This window comes from Chrysoperla carnea, chromosome 1, assembly GCF_905475395.1.
Source record: "Chrysoperla carnea chromosome 1, inChrCarn1.1, whole genome shotgun sequence".
Classification (NCBI taxonomy): domain Eukaryota; kingdom Metazoa; phylum Arthropoda; class Insecta; order Neuroptera; family Chrysopidae; genus Chrysoperla; species Chrysoperla carnea.
This window is the reverse complement of record NC_058337.1, coordinates 108996268-109015634: the sequence shown is the minus strand read 5'-3', so window position 1 is coordinate 109015634 and position 19367 is coordinate 108996268. Positions and strand designations below refer to the sequence as shown.

The following is a 19367-nucleotide window of genomic DNA, read 5'->3' as shown; positions in this document are numbered from 1 at the left end:
ATCCTATCAGTGAAACAACGAACCTTTTCTCAAGCAAGGGCAGGAAGTAATACTTCATCAAATATAAAATGCATGTATTGTACTAATCATAAAGCTTCTAGGATTTTTAGGAAATTTTTTCGCAACTGCCGATTTTCATTTAATATTAAACAAATGGATTTATTAGTTGGAAAGTAAAGATAAGGAAAGCAGAGTTTGAAAGTCAAGATAAGAGTCAAGCTAAAAATGTCATGTTATCGGCAAACATACCTATAATTGATGAAATATTACTATGTGCTTTTGTAAAAAAGTTGTTAAAATTATGCTAAAAGGAATTAAATTTCTAAAATAACGTATGTATCTCAGCTAAAATATAAGCAAATATGTTAATAATAAACGAAAAAAAAAAAAACTAATTAGCCGTTTATACCCGGAAATATTGATTACTCATTTACTTGGCAGTACTCAAGTTTCACACTCGTTAATGTTAGCCTGGGAGGATGAATGGTGAAGGCAGAGTGTCACAGGTCAACTGCAAAGTGACTGGTCAAAATAATGCAAGTAAAAATAAATCCGCATGTCAATTTCGTTAAGTCACCTTCGTAAACCGAAGGTTAATTATTATAGCTCTACTTATATGATACTAGAGATCTAAAAACATATTTTTTTTATTGAACATATGCACTGTAGCTTGTTTTACATTTTACATATACGTTGATCGCAGTATTTGATGGCACGCATACATTCAATGAACACATTTTGCAAAATATTCAGCAGCTGAATGAAATTTATACGATGTATTTACCAAATGTAAAAACCTTAGAACTTATGAATAATCGAACCCTAAACTCGCACTTGAATTCTGGCTAAGAACACTCTCCGTTAAATTATCTTTCAAACGATCCCATAAAAATTAAAATCGGTTCATCCGTTTAAGCGCTACGATGCAACGGGGCTAAAAATATGCGAAGATGATCGTGCAAAAATTTGCAGACATAAAAAACCAGAGAACTTTGAAAAAAGAATAAACTTAGAAAGTAAAAATATCCAAAGTTCAATATATGGCTATGCAATTAACTAATTTCGCTGAAAGTCATTTCGGAATGTAGAAGGAGGGAGCTCAATATTTTCCAAAATTTTTTGTTCTTTAAGTTTTCTTTCGCTTAGGAAGTTACATAGATACTACGTATAGTGAATGAGTGAAGCCCAATGGGAGTGATGATGTATGCGTTAACATATGCGCACATGTAAGAAAAAACATATACACGTAAATAGACGGTCAAATATGTTGTAGCTTATTTGTATATCAGGAAATCATGCCAGGATATCATATTTTATCAACAATGTATATTCCAAACTCAGGAAATGCAACAAAGAACATCCATTCAACTTCCATACTATAACATCGGTATAAAAAAATGTTTTTGTAACATATACCTTACTTAGACAAAAAGAGCAATTCGACAAAAATTTTGCTTCTATCTGGAGAATTTTCTTTTAGGAGAATTGCAAAAAACTATCCGAAGCCCACTGTTCTTTTGAGTGTCGTATCAAACAAATAATCCATAAGTTAAGATCTGTTGACGCATTTAAATATTTCGGACCCTCGTTTTTGTGTTTCAAGGAGGTAAAAGTTGTTAGTAATGATATAAATTACATCCAATAAAATTTCTACCTTTGTCAAAATGAGTTAGAAGAATTTGCTCAAGTCCCGGCTCTTTTATCGGAGTTAAACAATCTGACAAGCCAAGAGCTTACATTTAAGCGCTAAAGTTGATAAGGAGATTTCGGTCACCTTGCATCATGAGTGTCTTCTTTTCGACGGCTTTACGTAGTATGAAAAACGATCAGTCAAATGTAAAAAAAGAAATAGCCCAACTTTAACAAACAGAACTTCTTACTGAAAGTACAAACCAATTAAAGTTCAGTAAGATATTCTTACCTTCAGAATTATTCATACACAATGGCAGTCAATTTATATACAAGCCCCGTATAAACATGGATAGACTTATTCTTAATTAGAGTTTTTTCCGTTCGTTGTTGTATTATACAAACATGAGAAACAACAAACACAATGAAGTTTGAAACACGTTCCTCTCATTAGCGTGTCTGGTATTATAATAAACGTGTTTATTTGAAATGACCAATGGTCGATAAGCATGAAGTAAAAAAAGGTAAAGAAAAAAAAACGTCACTTTTTCAGTTGCTGCTGTTTATAGGCTTATATTAAACTCATAAACACATTATGCCTTATTACAGAGAGTTCGCATATTTTCTGAGTATAATTTTTGTTTTTACAACCGTAAAAATTGGAACTGGAAAAATAAAATTATTCGATTCGATTCCTTTTTTGAGATTTTAGTATATTCGAAAAGTCTAGAGCTATTGGCATAAAATAACTAAAAAACTGGACCCTTTTTGAAAAAAGTATATCGTCCATTTTTTAAAGTACCTACTATAAAAAACCTTGAAAATGACAAAAAGTTTAAGTCACTTGTACGAAAACAAGATGGCTTGTACCTTTTTTATGTTTATTCAGCACAAAAAAGGTGTATTTTCAATGATAAACGGCGAATTTCAATCGCCAATAGCTCGGAACTTCTTTCGATCCTCGTTGTCATTTTCACTCAATTTTTGCTACCCTCCAAAAGGGAGGGCTACGATACCTCTGAGAAAAATCACCATTTGGCACCATAGAGCTTTTATTCTTATCTACTTACTACTACTTAATCAGAGCTATATGAAATAATTTCGAGGTTTAGTCCTCATATAATGGAGTATATTTCGTAAGAATTGTTATATTTGTGAAATTTCCAAGCACCATTTCTATAAATGAATATCTACGTTTATATCTGGTCGACTCACAATTTAAGAAGGACATCTGAAATAAGTGTCTCCTATAGAGCGAGTAAAATAACAACAAGGAAATCAAAATTTGTTAAAAATATTTTTCGTGGAAAACCATAATCATATTTCAAAGAACTTTATAGGTATTTAGTAAAAGGTTAATTAAGTTGTTTATTTCATAATTTAGCATAAATTATCATCTGAGATTACACAAAAATTTAAATTTTAGTTACTTATTAAGAAAATGTTAAATTTTTTATGTTAATTTTATTCTAAAAATTTGAAAAATTTTGTTAATTAATTCAGGTACTAAATAGTTGAATTTAAATTTAAATTTTAAACTTACATTGTATTATGTAAAAGTTAGGGACCTTAAAATTTAGTACAAGTTTGTCTACTGGTCTAAAACTGGACCTCAAAATTTAGTAAAAGTTTGTCTACTTTTACACACAGTTCTAGTTCGGAAACAAATTTTAAGGCGATTTAAATTCTTCAGTGGATAATATCGAAAGTTCTAAATAATAAAAGGAACTGAATTGCAGAAAACACGATCTTATCACAAGTAAATATTTCTCAACGATCTCTATACTTTTTTTAAGGAAATAAGTATTTGACTGCTAAAACATTTTCTTGAACCAAAAATATCTTTACTTGCTACCATTTTATTACAAACTAGCTGGGAACTACCCGCTTTGCTGGGCAACATCCCCACTTGCACCCCTCCTTCCACATTTCCTTGCGTTGGATAACAGTTTTGTAATGTACACGTCATGCTCTTTTATTTGATACCCCACTTAGGTATATTTGTAAATATTCGATATTTCCTTCCCACTTTCTCGCTACACCTTTCTACCCTCCGAAGGTTAAAAAAATTTCTAAATGTAATTTAAAACATTCTGACCAAGTTTTGAACTATTAAAAGCCATAATTGAAAAATATGAATTTTTTATTCATGAACACCCCCGCAACCCCCCTTGTGGGTGGAATTTCGTAAAATCCGTTCTTAGCTGACCTCTACTTGGCAAAAGGAATATTCCTGCCAAATTTCAAGTCTCTAGGTCTTATAGTTCCAGAGATATCGTGATGAGTGACTATCTATATCTATAGAAAGTCTCCTATATATTTATAGATAGTACTTTTTTACAGTTTACGTTTTGATAAGGCTGTATTTTTTTTTCCAGTTCCGGTTCGGAAATCTAAAGAATAACGCTTCTTCTCTTTTATTTTTGTGGCTCTTCCATAATTTTACAAAGGTACTTTACATCTAAATAGTGGATTTGTAGTTGAATACTTATTTGGGAAGCTTAGATTTATAAAACATGATACTTCACCGAAACAAACAGCCTTTTCTGCGAACGTATTCACTCCTTTTGTGGATTTCGAAGAACCTATTTGTGTAATTTAAAAAAAAGTTTGTTTCACTTCTTTTCTTTGTTACTATACCATCTCTTGATCTATAAGGGATAAATGAATGTAGATATATAGAATAACATTAGAAAGGCATCTTCTAGTTAGGTTGGGGTTAGAGTGGTTGACTTAGAGTGGGATACCTTTGTCTACAGAGTCCGTTCTTATACCGTTGTGAAACATTAAGACCTGTTTAAGAATAGCAGTAGTGCTTCAACGTCAACGAACTTCAGTTTGGAGAGGTCGTCAAAAAAAAGCTGACTTAAATGATCCCTTGTTCTCATGACACGAGCAGATGACATAATAAATTAGCAGTCACAGAGAAGATCTTCTAACCGCCTCCCCCCCGCTTTGACAGCTCTTGTAATAATTGTGATTTACGGGATTATACTTAGATCTTACCTAACTTATGTATCTTCTAAAACTCTTTTAAATGATAGAATATCATTTTCATAAATTTGATTCACATTAAAACTTTGTTGCCTCTTTATTGGTCATTAGAATGCGAAGCTTACGAAGCAAAGTTCAGCATTATATTACTTAATTTTACAACTAGATGGCTTTACATGTACTAAGCTACATTTTCATAAAAAAGCATTAGAATAGTTTGTTTTTCACACCCTCATATATTTATATCAGTAAATATCCCTTATCACAACAAAGTATAGTGATATATACACAAATGGTATGTATATCTAGTCACCCTTGCATGCGACATATGACTGATGCATTCACATCAGTCTCAAGGGATCTTGTATAATAGTGACTACGTATGAACAATAAACATGCATGTTTCACGATTTCAAATAGTTTTTACTTTCCAGTACAGGAAGTTCATGTAATCGGTCTGAAAATCGGAATAACGATTATGCCCAGGGAAATTTATTTACACTAAATTCAGATTTAGTGCCTGTGTGTGATAGTGATCCTGGATATCCGCCAATAAAGCAGGAGAATCGGGCTTGTCTATACATATGAAGATAAATTATGGAGATCAAATAACACAATGGTTATTATCGTTACCAAAGTAACATTCAGATATGAAAATCATGGCTTTAATTGATTTTGAATCACCAGATTGCCACATTTTCATCTATATCATGGTACGAAATTTCGCAACATATCTGGTTCAGCCAATGCCCAAGTTACAGTCGAACACCTTCACCACTACCAAGCATTGGAAAGCAAACTTTTCATTATAATTAGTGTCACCTGTATTCTAAGTGACTTGAAAGAAGCACTTTTATTTTTAAGCCAAAGAACTAGAAAGGTTGGATTATATTTTACCCTGTCGTTTCTTTACAATTTCGCTACATAATGATTTTTAGCATTTTCATAAATGATGAGTCCGAAAACTTACCATGGATATTTCCAGCTGATAATTTTGCCATCATATTTACTTTCATAAAAAAAAAATTACGAACACAAAGGATTATTTTTAATGTTTGTGCTCATGCATGACCGCACCTGCCTGTATTATCAAAACAATAAACAGTTAAAAAAATTACTTGAATGAAATACATGCGCTTACCCTTTGGCTGTTGAAGCTCTTATAAGAAGTTAATGTATTTACCCCGATCTCAATACTTAATTTAAGAAAATAAATACTTTTTCGTCAGCGTAACAGTGGCAAACTACGATATCTTTACAATGTCATCATATATAGTAAACAAACTATGTCATACCCTCATAGTTAAAATAAACTCTGTTCGGTAATAATTACATAATTTAAGAAATAAGAAGAATAAACTTCTATTTAAAAAATACAAAAAATCGTATTAAATATTTAATTACCCCAATGATCTTAAATCATACGTATAGAAGCAAAACAATATATAGGTATAAATAAAGTCATAATATTAAAAAAAAAAAAAAAAAAAAAAAAAAAAAAAAAAACATATAATAGGTAACCGACTTAACACCTTTATAGAAAGTTATTACGATTTTATGACTTTAAGGACCTTTACGTATACAAACCAGTATACTTACAACAAAATAAACAATACTATATTATGAGTATACGTGTAATGGTGCTTTTTATTCAAGCATGATGCAAAACACAGATTTCAAACTAAAAAAAGCTATTGGCTGCCTTTTGAAAATCTATAAAAAGTCTTATGAGTGACATAGAAGTTGATTTAATGCGTTTTTTTTTTACTATTTGAAGTTAGACAATCCGTATATGCTCATGCAAAGTTCATGCTGCTCTGTGCCAGCGTTAACGTGTTTTGATTTAGAACGGTTAAAAAATTCTAAAAAAGGTTAAAATTAAAATAAAAAAATACCGCAATTAAGAATTGATATTGATTGATCTTAGCTTTTCCAAGCACTAACAAATACATTTCCAGAAAAAAAAAAACATAAAACTTTAATTTTCAGGAAAAAACACTTTGATTGTATTATTAATTCTAATTATTATGCTTTGTAATATGTTATACAATAAAACTTACCACTTCCCGTTCCCTCCACCAAAATTAAAAGCAGAATAACTAACTTAAATAATTGTAAAATAATAGAGTTTGATAAAATGATAAAGGAGAGTATAACATTTTTATTTCATCTTTTTATGATTTAATAAATTTTGTCTTTGAATTTTCAAGCTTTATGAAAAAAATTCGATCTCACATCTTAAAGAAACCGTTGTTTGACACTGAGGAATTTTTCGAAAAAAAAAAAAAAAACTTAAATTATATAAAAATGCCTGGTTTTAAAAGCGTGATGAATGGGCTTTTCTAAATAAAACAATCATTTTTACCAACTTCTATTTAATTATCCTAATTATTTTAAAGTTTGGAAAGTTTAATTGGAATAAAAGTAGCATATTCATAAATATAAATAGTGGAGGTAAAAAGAAATTAGAATATTTTTCTTAAAAATACAAATATTACCAAGACAACATTCAATTATTGGACTTAAATACACTAAATGATTTTTATTGCTTAATTTTTCCTCTCAATAACTAGCAAAATAGATATAAAGAAATGTGAGCTTTTATATTGAATTTGAAGTCGAACTGATCTGTAATATTAGTAAAGAAATTTAATTGTTACGATTTGTTTATTGTTGTCAAACAAACTTGAAAAAAAAATCGTATATACACAAGTTGATTATTACATTCGTATGTGTGATATAAAAGACATACACGATATGTATATATGTATAAAATAATCAAAAAAAAGATATGTAAATATTTAAATATCAGACATACTGAATATCATTCCATCGTCGGAAAATTATATGTAATTAAAAAAGATAGCATATATCATCGTATGTGGTGACTTCATTCAGCTATGTGATTTGATAACAGCATGAGCACTGAATGCGTTCTAGTGTATTAAATGCGCCTGTGCTACAGTCTGCGGGAAGAATTGGTCTGTTTTGTTAGCGACGAGTTTTAGTTTTAAACAGCCAGTGTATCTTATAACACAACGCAAGCCAAAAACAAAAAACAACACAGTTACCATACACAAACCATATATAACAAACAAAATTTTATTCACGGCAAAAAAGATTTTTTACGGAAAAAAATTTTCCAAAATAAAAAAAATAAAATAATTAGTTCAAAAAAATTATTTAAAAAAAAGGGATGATTTTTTAATTTCAACCCTAAGTAATAATTCACAGTGGGGTCACCAAAATGTTTTATTGTGTTGTTAAAAACCGTAATAAAAAAGGACTATAGAAATTTAATACTATAACTTTATACCTTTTGGGTTTTTGATTATTATCGGGTCAAAAAAAAAAAAAATATATATATAACAAAAAGTTTCTAAGCAACCCTTAAACTTTTTTTGTTGTTGTTACTGGAGTGAAATTGACTTAAGCTAGAGTTTATTTTATGAATTGAGAAAATTTTGTACATTTTTTATTGTTTTTTTAATCACGTGAATTGTGAAGTGTAAACATTAAGTAATTTTTGTGATATTAAAAACAGTTTTTTTTTATTGGTCGTAAACATTTAATTTTTTGAAACTTGTGGACAAAATATCTATTTATTTATTTTTTTAAAGTGTGTAAAAAATAATGAACATAATTTTCTAAATGTGTGTTTTTCTCTTTTTTTTCCATATTTCCTCGAACTAATATACCAACTACAAAACGAAAAAATTTGATGAAAATTCTGCAAAAATAAATAAATTCTTCGAAAAATAAATTTTTTGCACGTGCTGAAAATCTTTGATGGATGTTCTTCGTTCGTAAATGATTGTGTCGGCATCTACTAACTCAAACTGATCGTCATACAAAACTTGTCGACTTCGACAACAACACTGAACGGATTTCACTACACGTTCATATAACTCCCCACTTCAATTTTACCGAACGATTATTCTTATCACATTTTATCCTTATACAAATATACATATTACTATCCTTTTCTAATACATTAAATAAACGACTATTATCGAAACGCATTCATATGATCATTTTTCATCAAATCGATACTCGATTCAATATTTCAAACTAACTAATAAATTATTTTAATTTCTTGTGTTTTGATTTTTGTGTGCGTTTTGTTTTAATAATTGTTTAAAAATTATCCTTGTCAAATTGCCACCAAATATTATATTTGGTGATAATTTCCTGACGTGTACCCGCCAACTACAAACATCACAATCCTCACCATCGCCGACCACGTGGCGGTCTCTGCCGCCCCACCCCTCTATGACAATGTCCACCCAACGGCGGCTATGTCGCCAGCCACCGGAAACTCCTCCGGGGTAGCTTGGTGGGCCATGATGAATGGAAGTCTGTATGAAGATAGTCCTCCACCCCCAACAGCTGGGCCACCACAAACTGCTACTACACCAAATAGTAGCGGGGTGACAAGTCCAGGTCTTGGTGGTGGTACGACAACAAACACAACAAATAATGGCAAACAAGCTCAGCAGGTGACGAACACAACATCGACAACATCATCCACATCGCCCTCGTCTGTTACTAGTAATAATGGATCTGGCACGGGTCCATTACACATACCGGCAAAACGAATACCGTACGATCCTCAATGTGTAGAGCCTGCGAGTAGTGTTATACATCGACATCCACATCATGGCGGTCAATCGTCGTGGCCATATTCACCCGCTGAAAATCATCATGGAACACCGGCTTTTGAACCGTCTGGTAGCCTAAACCACCATCAATATAATAACACCCCTACATATTATAATTTAGCACCAGAAGATCGAAAACCAGGAACCGGTTTGCCGTTTTGGCCACCCACAGCGGCAACAAGTGGTAGTCCAGCCGATTATAAATATAATGATAAATATCCTTCGGCTGGTCCGAGTACAGATCCAATAACAACATGCCATCAGAATTTCTCAACTGCACAAAGTTGTTGGAGTACGTACTCTCCAAGAACTTCCCTTTACAGTACACACGTGGATCCGCATCATCCACATCAGCATCAGACTGTCCCGTACCTGACAACATCAGCAGATGACCGAGGCGCTAGAGCTGCTGTTGTAAATGCAGCTATGGCTGCAGCGGAAACTGCATTTCCACATGATCGATATGGTATTGGAAATTATGGTGCACCCGAATCTGTACCTTCAACGCCCTATCCACCTCCAGGTAAATTAGCTTTTTTATATATTTTTTTCTTTTTTTTTTTCAATTTTTTTTTTCAGTAATAAAAATATCAAACAGAAGGTTCTTTTCTCGAAGAATGTTAGTATTTTTCGTTTTTAAATTACAGTTGAACAGTTTCCATCCAAGGCTTTAAAATTGAACAATCTCTTTTTGTAATTTAAAGTTTTTACGATCTAAGCACATTGTGAAAGAATCTTTCAATGAAACAAGATTATCAAAAATACTTTATTATTATAAAAACACCCAAAGTTTCACTAAAAAATGTTCTTTTTCTCCTAAATCTCCTAAATTCAGTCTTGTTACTGATAACTTCATAAAGTGTAGTTAGGAGAACCTGTGAATCTTTTTTCTCTATCTGTGTGATATGTGTGTGCTTACAGCTACCATTTATTTTGTAAGAATTTTACAGGTCACACTGTTTGACTGTTTTTAAAATCAGTCAGAACATTTATTGTCTAAACTGAAGCACAAAATTGGGAAAGTATGGTCTATACAACCGAAATCTTTTAAATGGTGAGACATAAATATATATATGCGTTTTGTTTGAAACATTTTTTCAGAATTTCTAATAGTTTACTTACAATATTTATAAATATTGCGATGTATATTGTGGAAAACTTCATTTCGATATGCGAAAAAGATTTGAGAAATAAATATGTTATGACAAGCTGATTATAAACTTAATTTAAATTTCAATTTTTATGAATATGACTGTACCTATTATTTACTAAGAGTGATTATTACAAAAATATTCAAAAAAACATGCGTAATAACTTAAAAATATCAAAAGTATTTTTAGTTTTAATACGTCTTGGTTAAGGTTTTTTAATAATGCAAAAATTGTGTACCCACAAGGTACCATACGCGGACCATAATACATATCATCACGTTGTACCATTCGGTTACAACTGATATCACTCTCTTGATATTTATATCAGTAATATTTGTATAAATGTAAACACGATATGTTTAAGAAATTTCTTTTAATGCTCTACATAGTAGCTGAGAGAGGTTTACCTAAAACGTATGCATAACTTAATTTTGTTTTTGTAAATTTAAATATATTAGTATTTAAATTTATAAAAACAAAATTAAGTTGATTTTTTAGAATGTTTTTAAAATTATAAAAAAAACAAAAAACTGAAAATTGAAGGTCGTGAAACATTTTATTGAGATGACAAAATGTTTCATACACAATTAATTAATTCTTACATTCATTTTTTTTTTGCTTAAAATTTTTTTAAATCTTCAAAGAAAAAACGAAATCTTAGCTTCAATTTTTAATGAAACCGATTTGCTTTTACCCGATACAATTTTTTATTTTTTGCATACTATTTGCACTTACGATAAAAAATCATTAATTTTTAAAAAAAAGAAGAAATTTTGCTTTTTAGTTAAGTAAGATTTCTTGAATCGACTCCAAATTTCCGCAAAAAAAGAAAAAAAGAAAAAAAAAACATGTTAATTAAAACCGCGATTACTTACTTCCTGCGCTTTTGGAAGACCATCGAAGAATTTAGCAGATTATATAAGATTCAATAAATAGGAATTAAAAAGGGGGTTTGGTGCGGCTTGGTTTGCGTCCTAAAAACAATTCTGACCTTAAAAAGTGAGATAAATGTAAATGTAGAAAACCTGAAACCATTCTAAGTATGATTCCCATAACATTGCCTGTAATTCACATAGATATAATGTTATTGTTATAAAACTTAGAATGGTAGAACACGTGCATTTATTGTGCATATTTATAGCATGTCTGTTTTAAAATATATAAACGGAGAAATGTTGTCCATAAAAACCTAGAAAAATCACACTTTTGATGATATTTCCTTTTTCTAAATCTCAAATTAAAACCAATGTTTAGCAATAACCGAAACTTCCATCTTTCTGTATACTGAATCCAACAAAATCTTGTAAGATTCAATAAAAAATCTACTTAAAATTAAATTATTTAAAAACGATTAATAAATTTATAGAATACACCTTAATTTATGATAAAATTAAAGTGGAATTTGTATAAATTTGATGAAATATATATTTCAAAATATATTTGTTGAAGTTGTTAATATTAATGACTTTGTTTTAACCTTGATATGATGAAATCAGATATAATGTAATGCATTTTTTCACGAGTCACACAAAATTTTAGTTAATATCTCGGAATTTATATATACTATAGGTCATTTGAGACTAATTAAGCATTAATTCTACCAAAATAAAATCCATTAATTATGAAAATCAGAAAGCTTTTATAAGTAGTTATATTTTTTGTAATTAAATTATGAAATAATTAATTTGTACAAAGAAATAGTAAACTGTACTCAAATTGAGAAAAACTGAACAGCTTAAAACTAAAAAGCCCCCCTCCCTTCCATGAAAACAGTCAAATGTCAATTTTTAACAAGTAATGCTAATCTAGGTTTTTTGGGTTATTTCATGTAAAAAATTTGGGTTCCAAGTTATTGACAGGTTAACACCTGTTTCGTCTTAAAAGCGTATTTCAAATACTATTAATATCCTTCTTATGAAATAAAACGCTGTTTTTTCAAATAAACTTTTTGAGTGCTAGATTTTCATCAAGGAGAATTCGAGGGAAATCATTTAATAGTGGCGTCAAGTGCTTCTCAGAGCCTTCGCCATTTATTCTTGTTGATAAAAATTAGAAAATATAATGTAGAGCAAAATCCTTACACTACATTTAATATTTGCCTGATATATTACTTATACAAAATCAGCTCTCTCATAACATCAACAGGGACGGTAGAACCACAGTGGGCCAAGTAACATTTTTGTTTGAGAGAAAATAAACAAAATGTGTTATAAAGTTTTTAAGGAAAAATTAATGATTTTTACTGGTTAATAATAAAAAAAATAACCATTGTAGGAAAAATAGAGGAATAATATTATAGTAAATTGTTAGAGGTTTGGTTGGTTCGGGAAAAATGATGAAAAATTGTACTTAGGTGAGGAAAGGGTATGAATGATTATGAAGATTTACGTGAATAATAATTTTTTCTTGTTTACATGCCAAAATCTTTATTTTCAGAAAAATAATCTTGGGTATACTACAGCTTTGTCATCAAATAATTATTCACAATCGATTTATCTCATAATAATATTTCATTAGATAATATAAGAAGAAATGCATCATAAAAAGTTTTTTCACAAGAAAAATGAAAGTTATACAAACCTATTAATTTTTTATACATATTTATGTATTTATTATTATTATTATTATTGACTTACTATAACAGTTCAAGGTCGTTAGTGTTTAGAACATTAAATTTAAATTCAGCCATTAAACCAAACTTGTAACAGTATTTATATACATAATATACACATATATAATATAAAATAATGTGGTAGCCGTGACGCAATTTTATTACTTAAGTCGTCACAAGTTGTTAAAAAAAAATTATGTATTTGATATTATTTATGTAATATGTATAATCATAAATGTGTACCATATTTTAAAAATGCACAAAATTGTAACTAAAAAAAGCTTTAATCCAGGAATTGAATCAACAGCAATCATGAGTCATTAATTAGATTGCTTTTATACGCAATATAAACGGAGCTGTATGGACTTATGAAAAATTCGCCCAAACAAAATAGTTGTTTGTATTTTGAGACAAGAATATCTTTTTGGTGTTTTGAGAGTAAGATTTAACCCTGGATCGTGCTCTAAAAGAATCGTCTCTCTTTCGCTCCTGAAATTATTTTTCTTTTACACGTGATAAAAATTTTTCTTCGTGGTGTTGGCGCAGGGAACTGTACAGTTTCTTTTATCTTTTAAATTCATTATTTTTAAATTAATGTTAAATTAAATACTATTACCCTGATATTATACTGTGACTCTACTGTTGCACTCTTTTGCATAATAAATTTTTTCCAAATATATTTTTTTTACTGCAAAATTTTTGCTGCATGTTTGGATTAATTTTGATACAAGAGCTCATTCAAAATGAAATAAGAAATCTATTAAATCAATTTCATCACATAAGATTTTCAATTTTATCACATAAGATTTTGAAAAGTGGAAATTGAAACAAATTTACTATCTATAAATATGTATATATTACAGGCTAAAGTTTCTTCAAGTTAAACACTTAGTGTGTATTAAAAGAAAAAGATATATCATATTGTAGAGCTTTCAAATATATAGAGTGTCAATTAATGGAAGTGTAAAATCAATGTGTCTTCGTATGTTCTAATTTTCTTTCTATACTTAATTTATTTCTTAGATAATGGTAATAAAATTTTCATAGCCCCTACATCGGACGAAGATTTTATTAAATCCCTGTTTCATAATGTGGAATAAAAATATCAAGAAATTCTTTGTTAGAGTCGTGGACTCGAAGGATTTCTTGATGAATAGCCAAAAAAAATATATATGCTTATGGTGTAAACTTTTCACAAAGTTTGCGACAGACGTATTGACTGAGATCAACGAAAAATTTTGAATAAGACATAAAACAAAATATTTTACGATAGCGAAACAAATTATTTCGCAAAGCTGAATTTACAAAACAATTCTCCGGAAAATAACATCAATGTTTTACCTTGCAATCAATTGTTTTCTTGTATAAAATAAATGACAAACAAATATTCAAACATGCGAATGATGTCATTTTTAACTAATTCGATTCCAAAAATATCTTATTTTATATAAAATTGCTTTTCAATTCAGACAATTACACTATTGAATTACAAATAAAATTAATGAAAATTTACCAAGGTCTCCACAAATGTTAGTAATACTACTTTGTTATATAACTTTTCACTATTTTAATCATAATTTTTGTTTTAAGAAATTTCTAATATTTCCTTTGTGCAGAGAAAAGTGATTCTTTCGTATTTTATAGTATTACAATATCGCTTAGTTTTAATTAACACAAATTCCTTTAATATTGCATTAAATAATTTCTGATCATATTTTTATTAAAAAATTTGGATCCACTAATGGTTGGATTAAATTTTAAGGCCTGTTTAAGAAAAATTAACCTTTAGTTCCACTGAAGTAGAAGTAAGTAAAGCAATAACAAATGTAAAACATACTTTCACTATCAAAGTACTTTGTTTCACGACTCCTCCACCAAAAAATAATGTTGGTTCATATACACTTAAGCAATATAGGTTGAGCGTGAAAAATGGATTGTGCCGGTATTTCCGTTCTGTTGGCTTTTATTGATTTTCCATGATTTCTTTACGCATCTTCTGGAGAGTTTGTAATTTTGGTAATAAATAAAATTATGGTGTAACCATTATTTTCTTTGTCTTTCGTGCAGGCTAACTGGAATTCATTGACAACACAACATTTTGGCAATGGTGGAAAGTTGGCAACTGTTGATTGAATTGAGAAATCGTCTAATCTACTTAACAACTTTTGATTAAAGCATTTTTCCGCTGTTAGCTTGTTTTTTTTTTTGAAGCTAACGTTTTTCGTAAAAATGTTCCAAACAAAAATTTTTACGTTTTTTATGAGAATCAACTTTCCAATTTAAAGTGTTATTATATCTATCTCCTACCGTTTAGGATCTAATTTGGATAATAAATAAACTCGAAGAACTAGGTCCAATCCGATGTCCAACTAATATCTAGGTCCAATATAATGTTCCCCATCAAACTGTGCAACTTTTGATAAAGTTATTTTTTGATTGATTAGCTACAAAACAAGATATTTAGTTGTATAGATTAAAATGGTCCACCCTGTATTTGCTATCGGAATACCTTTATACTCAAAGATAAATTGACAACACGGTATAACCAGTGTCATATATACATATATTTTAGTCGGTAGTAGCTTATAGTACAATGAACAACGTTGAACGTTTCAACTCATATTACAAATACTACTACGATACATTCACAAGACGTTAACATTGTACTAAAACCGTAAAAAGTTCAGTTTTATATTCTCTAGAGACATTTTACAAACCATTCATTAATATATTACGATAATATTATTATGATTATTATTATTATGTATACGTTTTCATTCTACTTGTTTAAGAAACAATACAAAATTTTATTTAAATTTTAAACAACTATTTTTGATCAAGAGTCAGATGTAGAGTATTTAACAGACCTTACAGAACGGTTTGGAAAATTGTGATGCTGAAAATTGGAAATTTGAGAAACGGTTGTTAAGCTCGAGTATATATACATTTGAAAATACGAAAATTATCATTTATGTTCCAAGAAAACTGAAAAATAAAATTTTCATTGAACAAAGTGTTAAAGCAAGCTGTTGCAAAAAGGCTGTAATTTTTAATTTCCACTGCACACATATACCAAACTTTTAATGTAAAATTGCTATATACTTTTATAAAAGTGTTGATAATTTCACATACTACGAGTATTTTTATCAATACGCTATGGGTTACACATAACATTATCCAAAAGTTTTAGTAAAATTACCATAGAACTTTTGGTAAAATAACCATAGAACTTTTTGTAAATACATATCTACATATCTGTCCCCAGAACTATTGTTATTCATATGGTAGATTCTGTTTATTTTTTAGGAACTATAAACAATTCTATTCACATTTTACATAAATAATATTTGTCTACATGTAATAATAATGATACTAATAATAATACCTGTATGTTAATGTTTAATTATACGACATATGTTCATAATTAAGTCATCATTATGTTAATTTATGGTTAATTTTTATTGATGTTTCTGATTGCATTGACGGTAAACACAGGAGCCGATAACTGAAAGTTATTGTGGGTGGTATTTTTCTTATTGGTTGGAATATTCCGAGCTAATCATGAAAACCTTTGAGCCCTAGGCTGTCAGATAGGCTGTATGTACTTAATATCATTCAAACGGGTCACATTAGATTTATGGCTATTAGAGTAGCGAACACAATTAGTTGATTTAAATTCATTTAAATTCTAAGAATAATGCGGGCACAAAAACATGTTGCAGAAATTCAGATTTTCTATACTTAATAACGAAAATTTTATTCTAATGATAACAGATTTCACTTTTTTAAGAAAAAAAAATCCAAAAATTCATTTTCTCGGACTCTTTCATCGTTTGTAATTTCCAAAATTGATATCAGCTTTCGAACAATAGACCTTACTAAATATCGAACAGGAAATGATTTTCGTAATGATATGTTTAAACTCTCTTTTAAACAACAAAAGTTACGTAGCAATATTTCAATAAAACGTGCAATATTTCAATAAAATTTCTTTTAAACAACAAAAGTTACGTAGGTATCGTATTGTAGCACCCACGTAAATGACGCCTATGGTATGAATACAAATTTGAATTTTTTGCTTTAAACTTTTGTTGTAATTTAGTTTTATCGTGCAATATTTCAATAAAACTTTTGCAAATTAAGTGATTTAATTTTTAAAATTAACATAATTTAGAGACAGGAATAAAATACATGGCTCGATAAGAATTTGACAAATATTTAGCTCAATTCACTTCTTAGATTGTTTCTAGTTTAACTTTGTCACATAATGTCAATTATAGCAACTACAAATTGTTGAAAATTTTAAGTGAATATTAAGGCATGGGTATCTTGTAGCATGGACAACACATTGTATCACGAGGTAATTTCATTGACCGTATTTTCAATTGTTTCGACAATAGATGTCTCAAATTCGCTCAAGAATTTCCAATTTTTTCATGCGCAAATAAAAAATGAACGAAATAATACAGATATTGCCTCTGACATATCAGTGTTGCCCCTAAGTAATATATTTTGTCCGACGCATATGCTTAGGTCGATTGTGTTAATGATCTTGACATACGCGACATTCCAGCAGTAAATACTTTTAACAAACAGGTGGAAAAAAAAGTTTCGTGTACAAGGTAGTCATCTTCAGTATTAATCAAACGTTTGTATATATGGATTTATTCAAATGTACATGCAATTTTAGTACCTACTGACTCGTAAAATAAAAAAATTTTATTTAAATTATTGCACATTGCTTATTATTCAAAATAAATTGCATTAATTGTAATTAAAATATAATTTTAATGATTTTATAAAGAAAACATTCCGCTAATTAAGAGATATCTCCCAAATTAAATTGTAAATTTCTCTGAAATTGAAATCTGCAAAAAAATAAATAAAAATTTTATAAATAAATAAAATAAATTGTGCAAAAGATTAGTTGAAACAACCGAATACATTTATGAATAGCAATTATAATAATATTTATAAATTCAACGAATTTTATTCAAACAAACTGATTAATTCAATAATAATTTCTTGTTTAATTATTATTATTACTTTGGGATAGTGTTGTACCATGAATCCCAATTCACATTTCTTGTGGTATTTAATACATGACAATGGAAATTATCTTCCTTAGAGCATCATTATTCCAAAACATTTTGCTTTTTTGTGAAGCGAACTGTTAAACAGATAAACATTGAAAATTCCATATGATATTTTAATATCCCTCTATAGGCATTTACAACTACATAACACACTGATTAAAAATGGCAGAAATAATTGTCTCATTAAAGAACTGTAAATGACCTTTGACTACTGATATATTATGTTTGATTCAAGATACATGGTGTTGTTTATTTAATTTTACCTCCTCAACATTATAAGTCATGCGAAAAGCAACAATATGGAATGATAATTTAATCACCTACAACCAATGGATTCATGTAAAACGATTTATAATTTCAAACTTAAAGGTCACACTTGTAATCAAATTATTATTAAAGGAAAATTTTGTATTTTTTGCTCAACAAAATTAAGGTCCTATTTTACTTGAACAAAAAGCACATTGAGAACCATTATCTCGGTTGTTTGTCTTTTGACAAGAAATTTAAGAATGATTCAGGGTACAATGCGTCAAGGTTCATGACTTTACCCAATATTAAACAGAAGTGAATTCTCTTTTTTCTTATTTTAAAAAATTATATTATTGAACAAAAAAAGAGAATATTGTCGACTCTTGTATATAATTTCAAAGGTCAATCTAATTTAAATTTATTTCAAAATGATAAGAAAATCGTTTTCAATTTAGTATAAAAATGTATTCAAATGCAACAAACTCTGTGAATACAACAAAACAAGACTGGTCATTCATTTTAAAATTGGAAAATTCAATTTATTTTATGAAGTTTTGTTTTTTTATTTTGTTATTTGGCATTCTTTTACCATCAAATATTTTTATATTTAAAAAAATCGTTATATTGTGAGAAATCGGTCTTTTTATTGGAATAAACTTTTTCTGGATACTACTATTCTAGTAAGTTATAGTAATATTTAGTAAGCTCGATTAACCATCTAAATTTTCACATTCTTTCAAATTATTTATTGTCTCACACAACGGCTAGTTTCGACTAAGAAACACATTTAAAGAACAGTTTTTCCTTGATATGTATTTTGAAAAAGAGTTTTTCTAAGAAAAATTTTCCACAATCCATTTTTTCAGCATTTTCTTTGCGACTCATGTAGAATAATAAAAATACCGACGATGAGGTATACACTTGAGGAGTATTTAAATATGGTAAAAGTTCTGGGAGATCAAGCACTACCATGAAG

At 29.0% G+C, this 19367-nt stretch overlaps 1 protein-coding gene across 3 annotated transcripts in view; it reads left to right on the top strand.

Moving 5' to 3' along the window:
- Positions 1-19367, top strand: part of LOC123302804 (homeobox protein abdominal-B) — a 146766-nt gene that overhangs the window by 120261 nt on the left and 7138 nt on the right. For 2 of the 3 annotated variants that reach the window (XM_044885901.1, XM_044885895.1), the window contains exon 1: positions 8648-9807. In XM_044885901.1, the coding sequence (XP_044741836.1) occupies positions 8922-9807 (886 nt within the window). In that variant the 5' untranslated portion in view covers positions 8648-8921. Of the gene's footprint in view, positions 1-8647; positions 9808-19367 lie in introns of those variants that run through there. The other variant, XM_044885906.1, reaches the window with a different exon arrangement.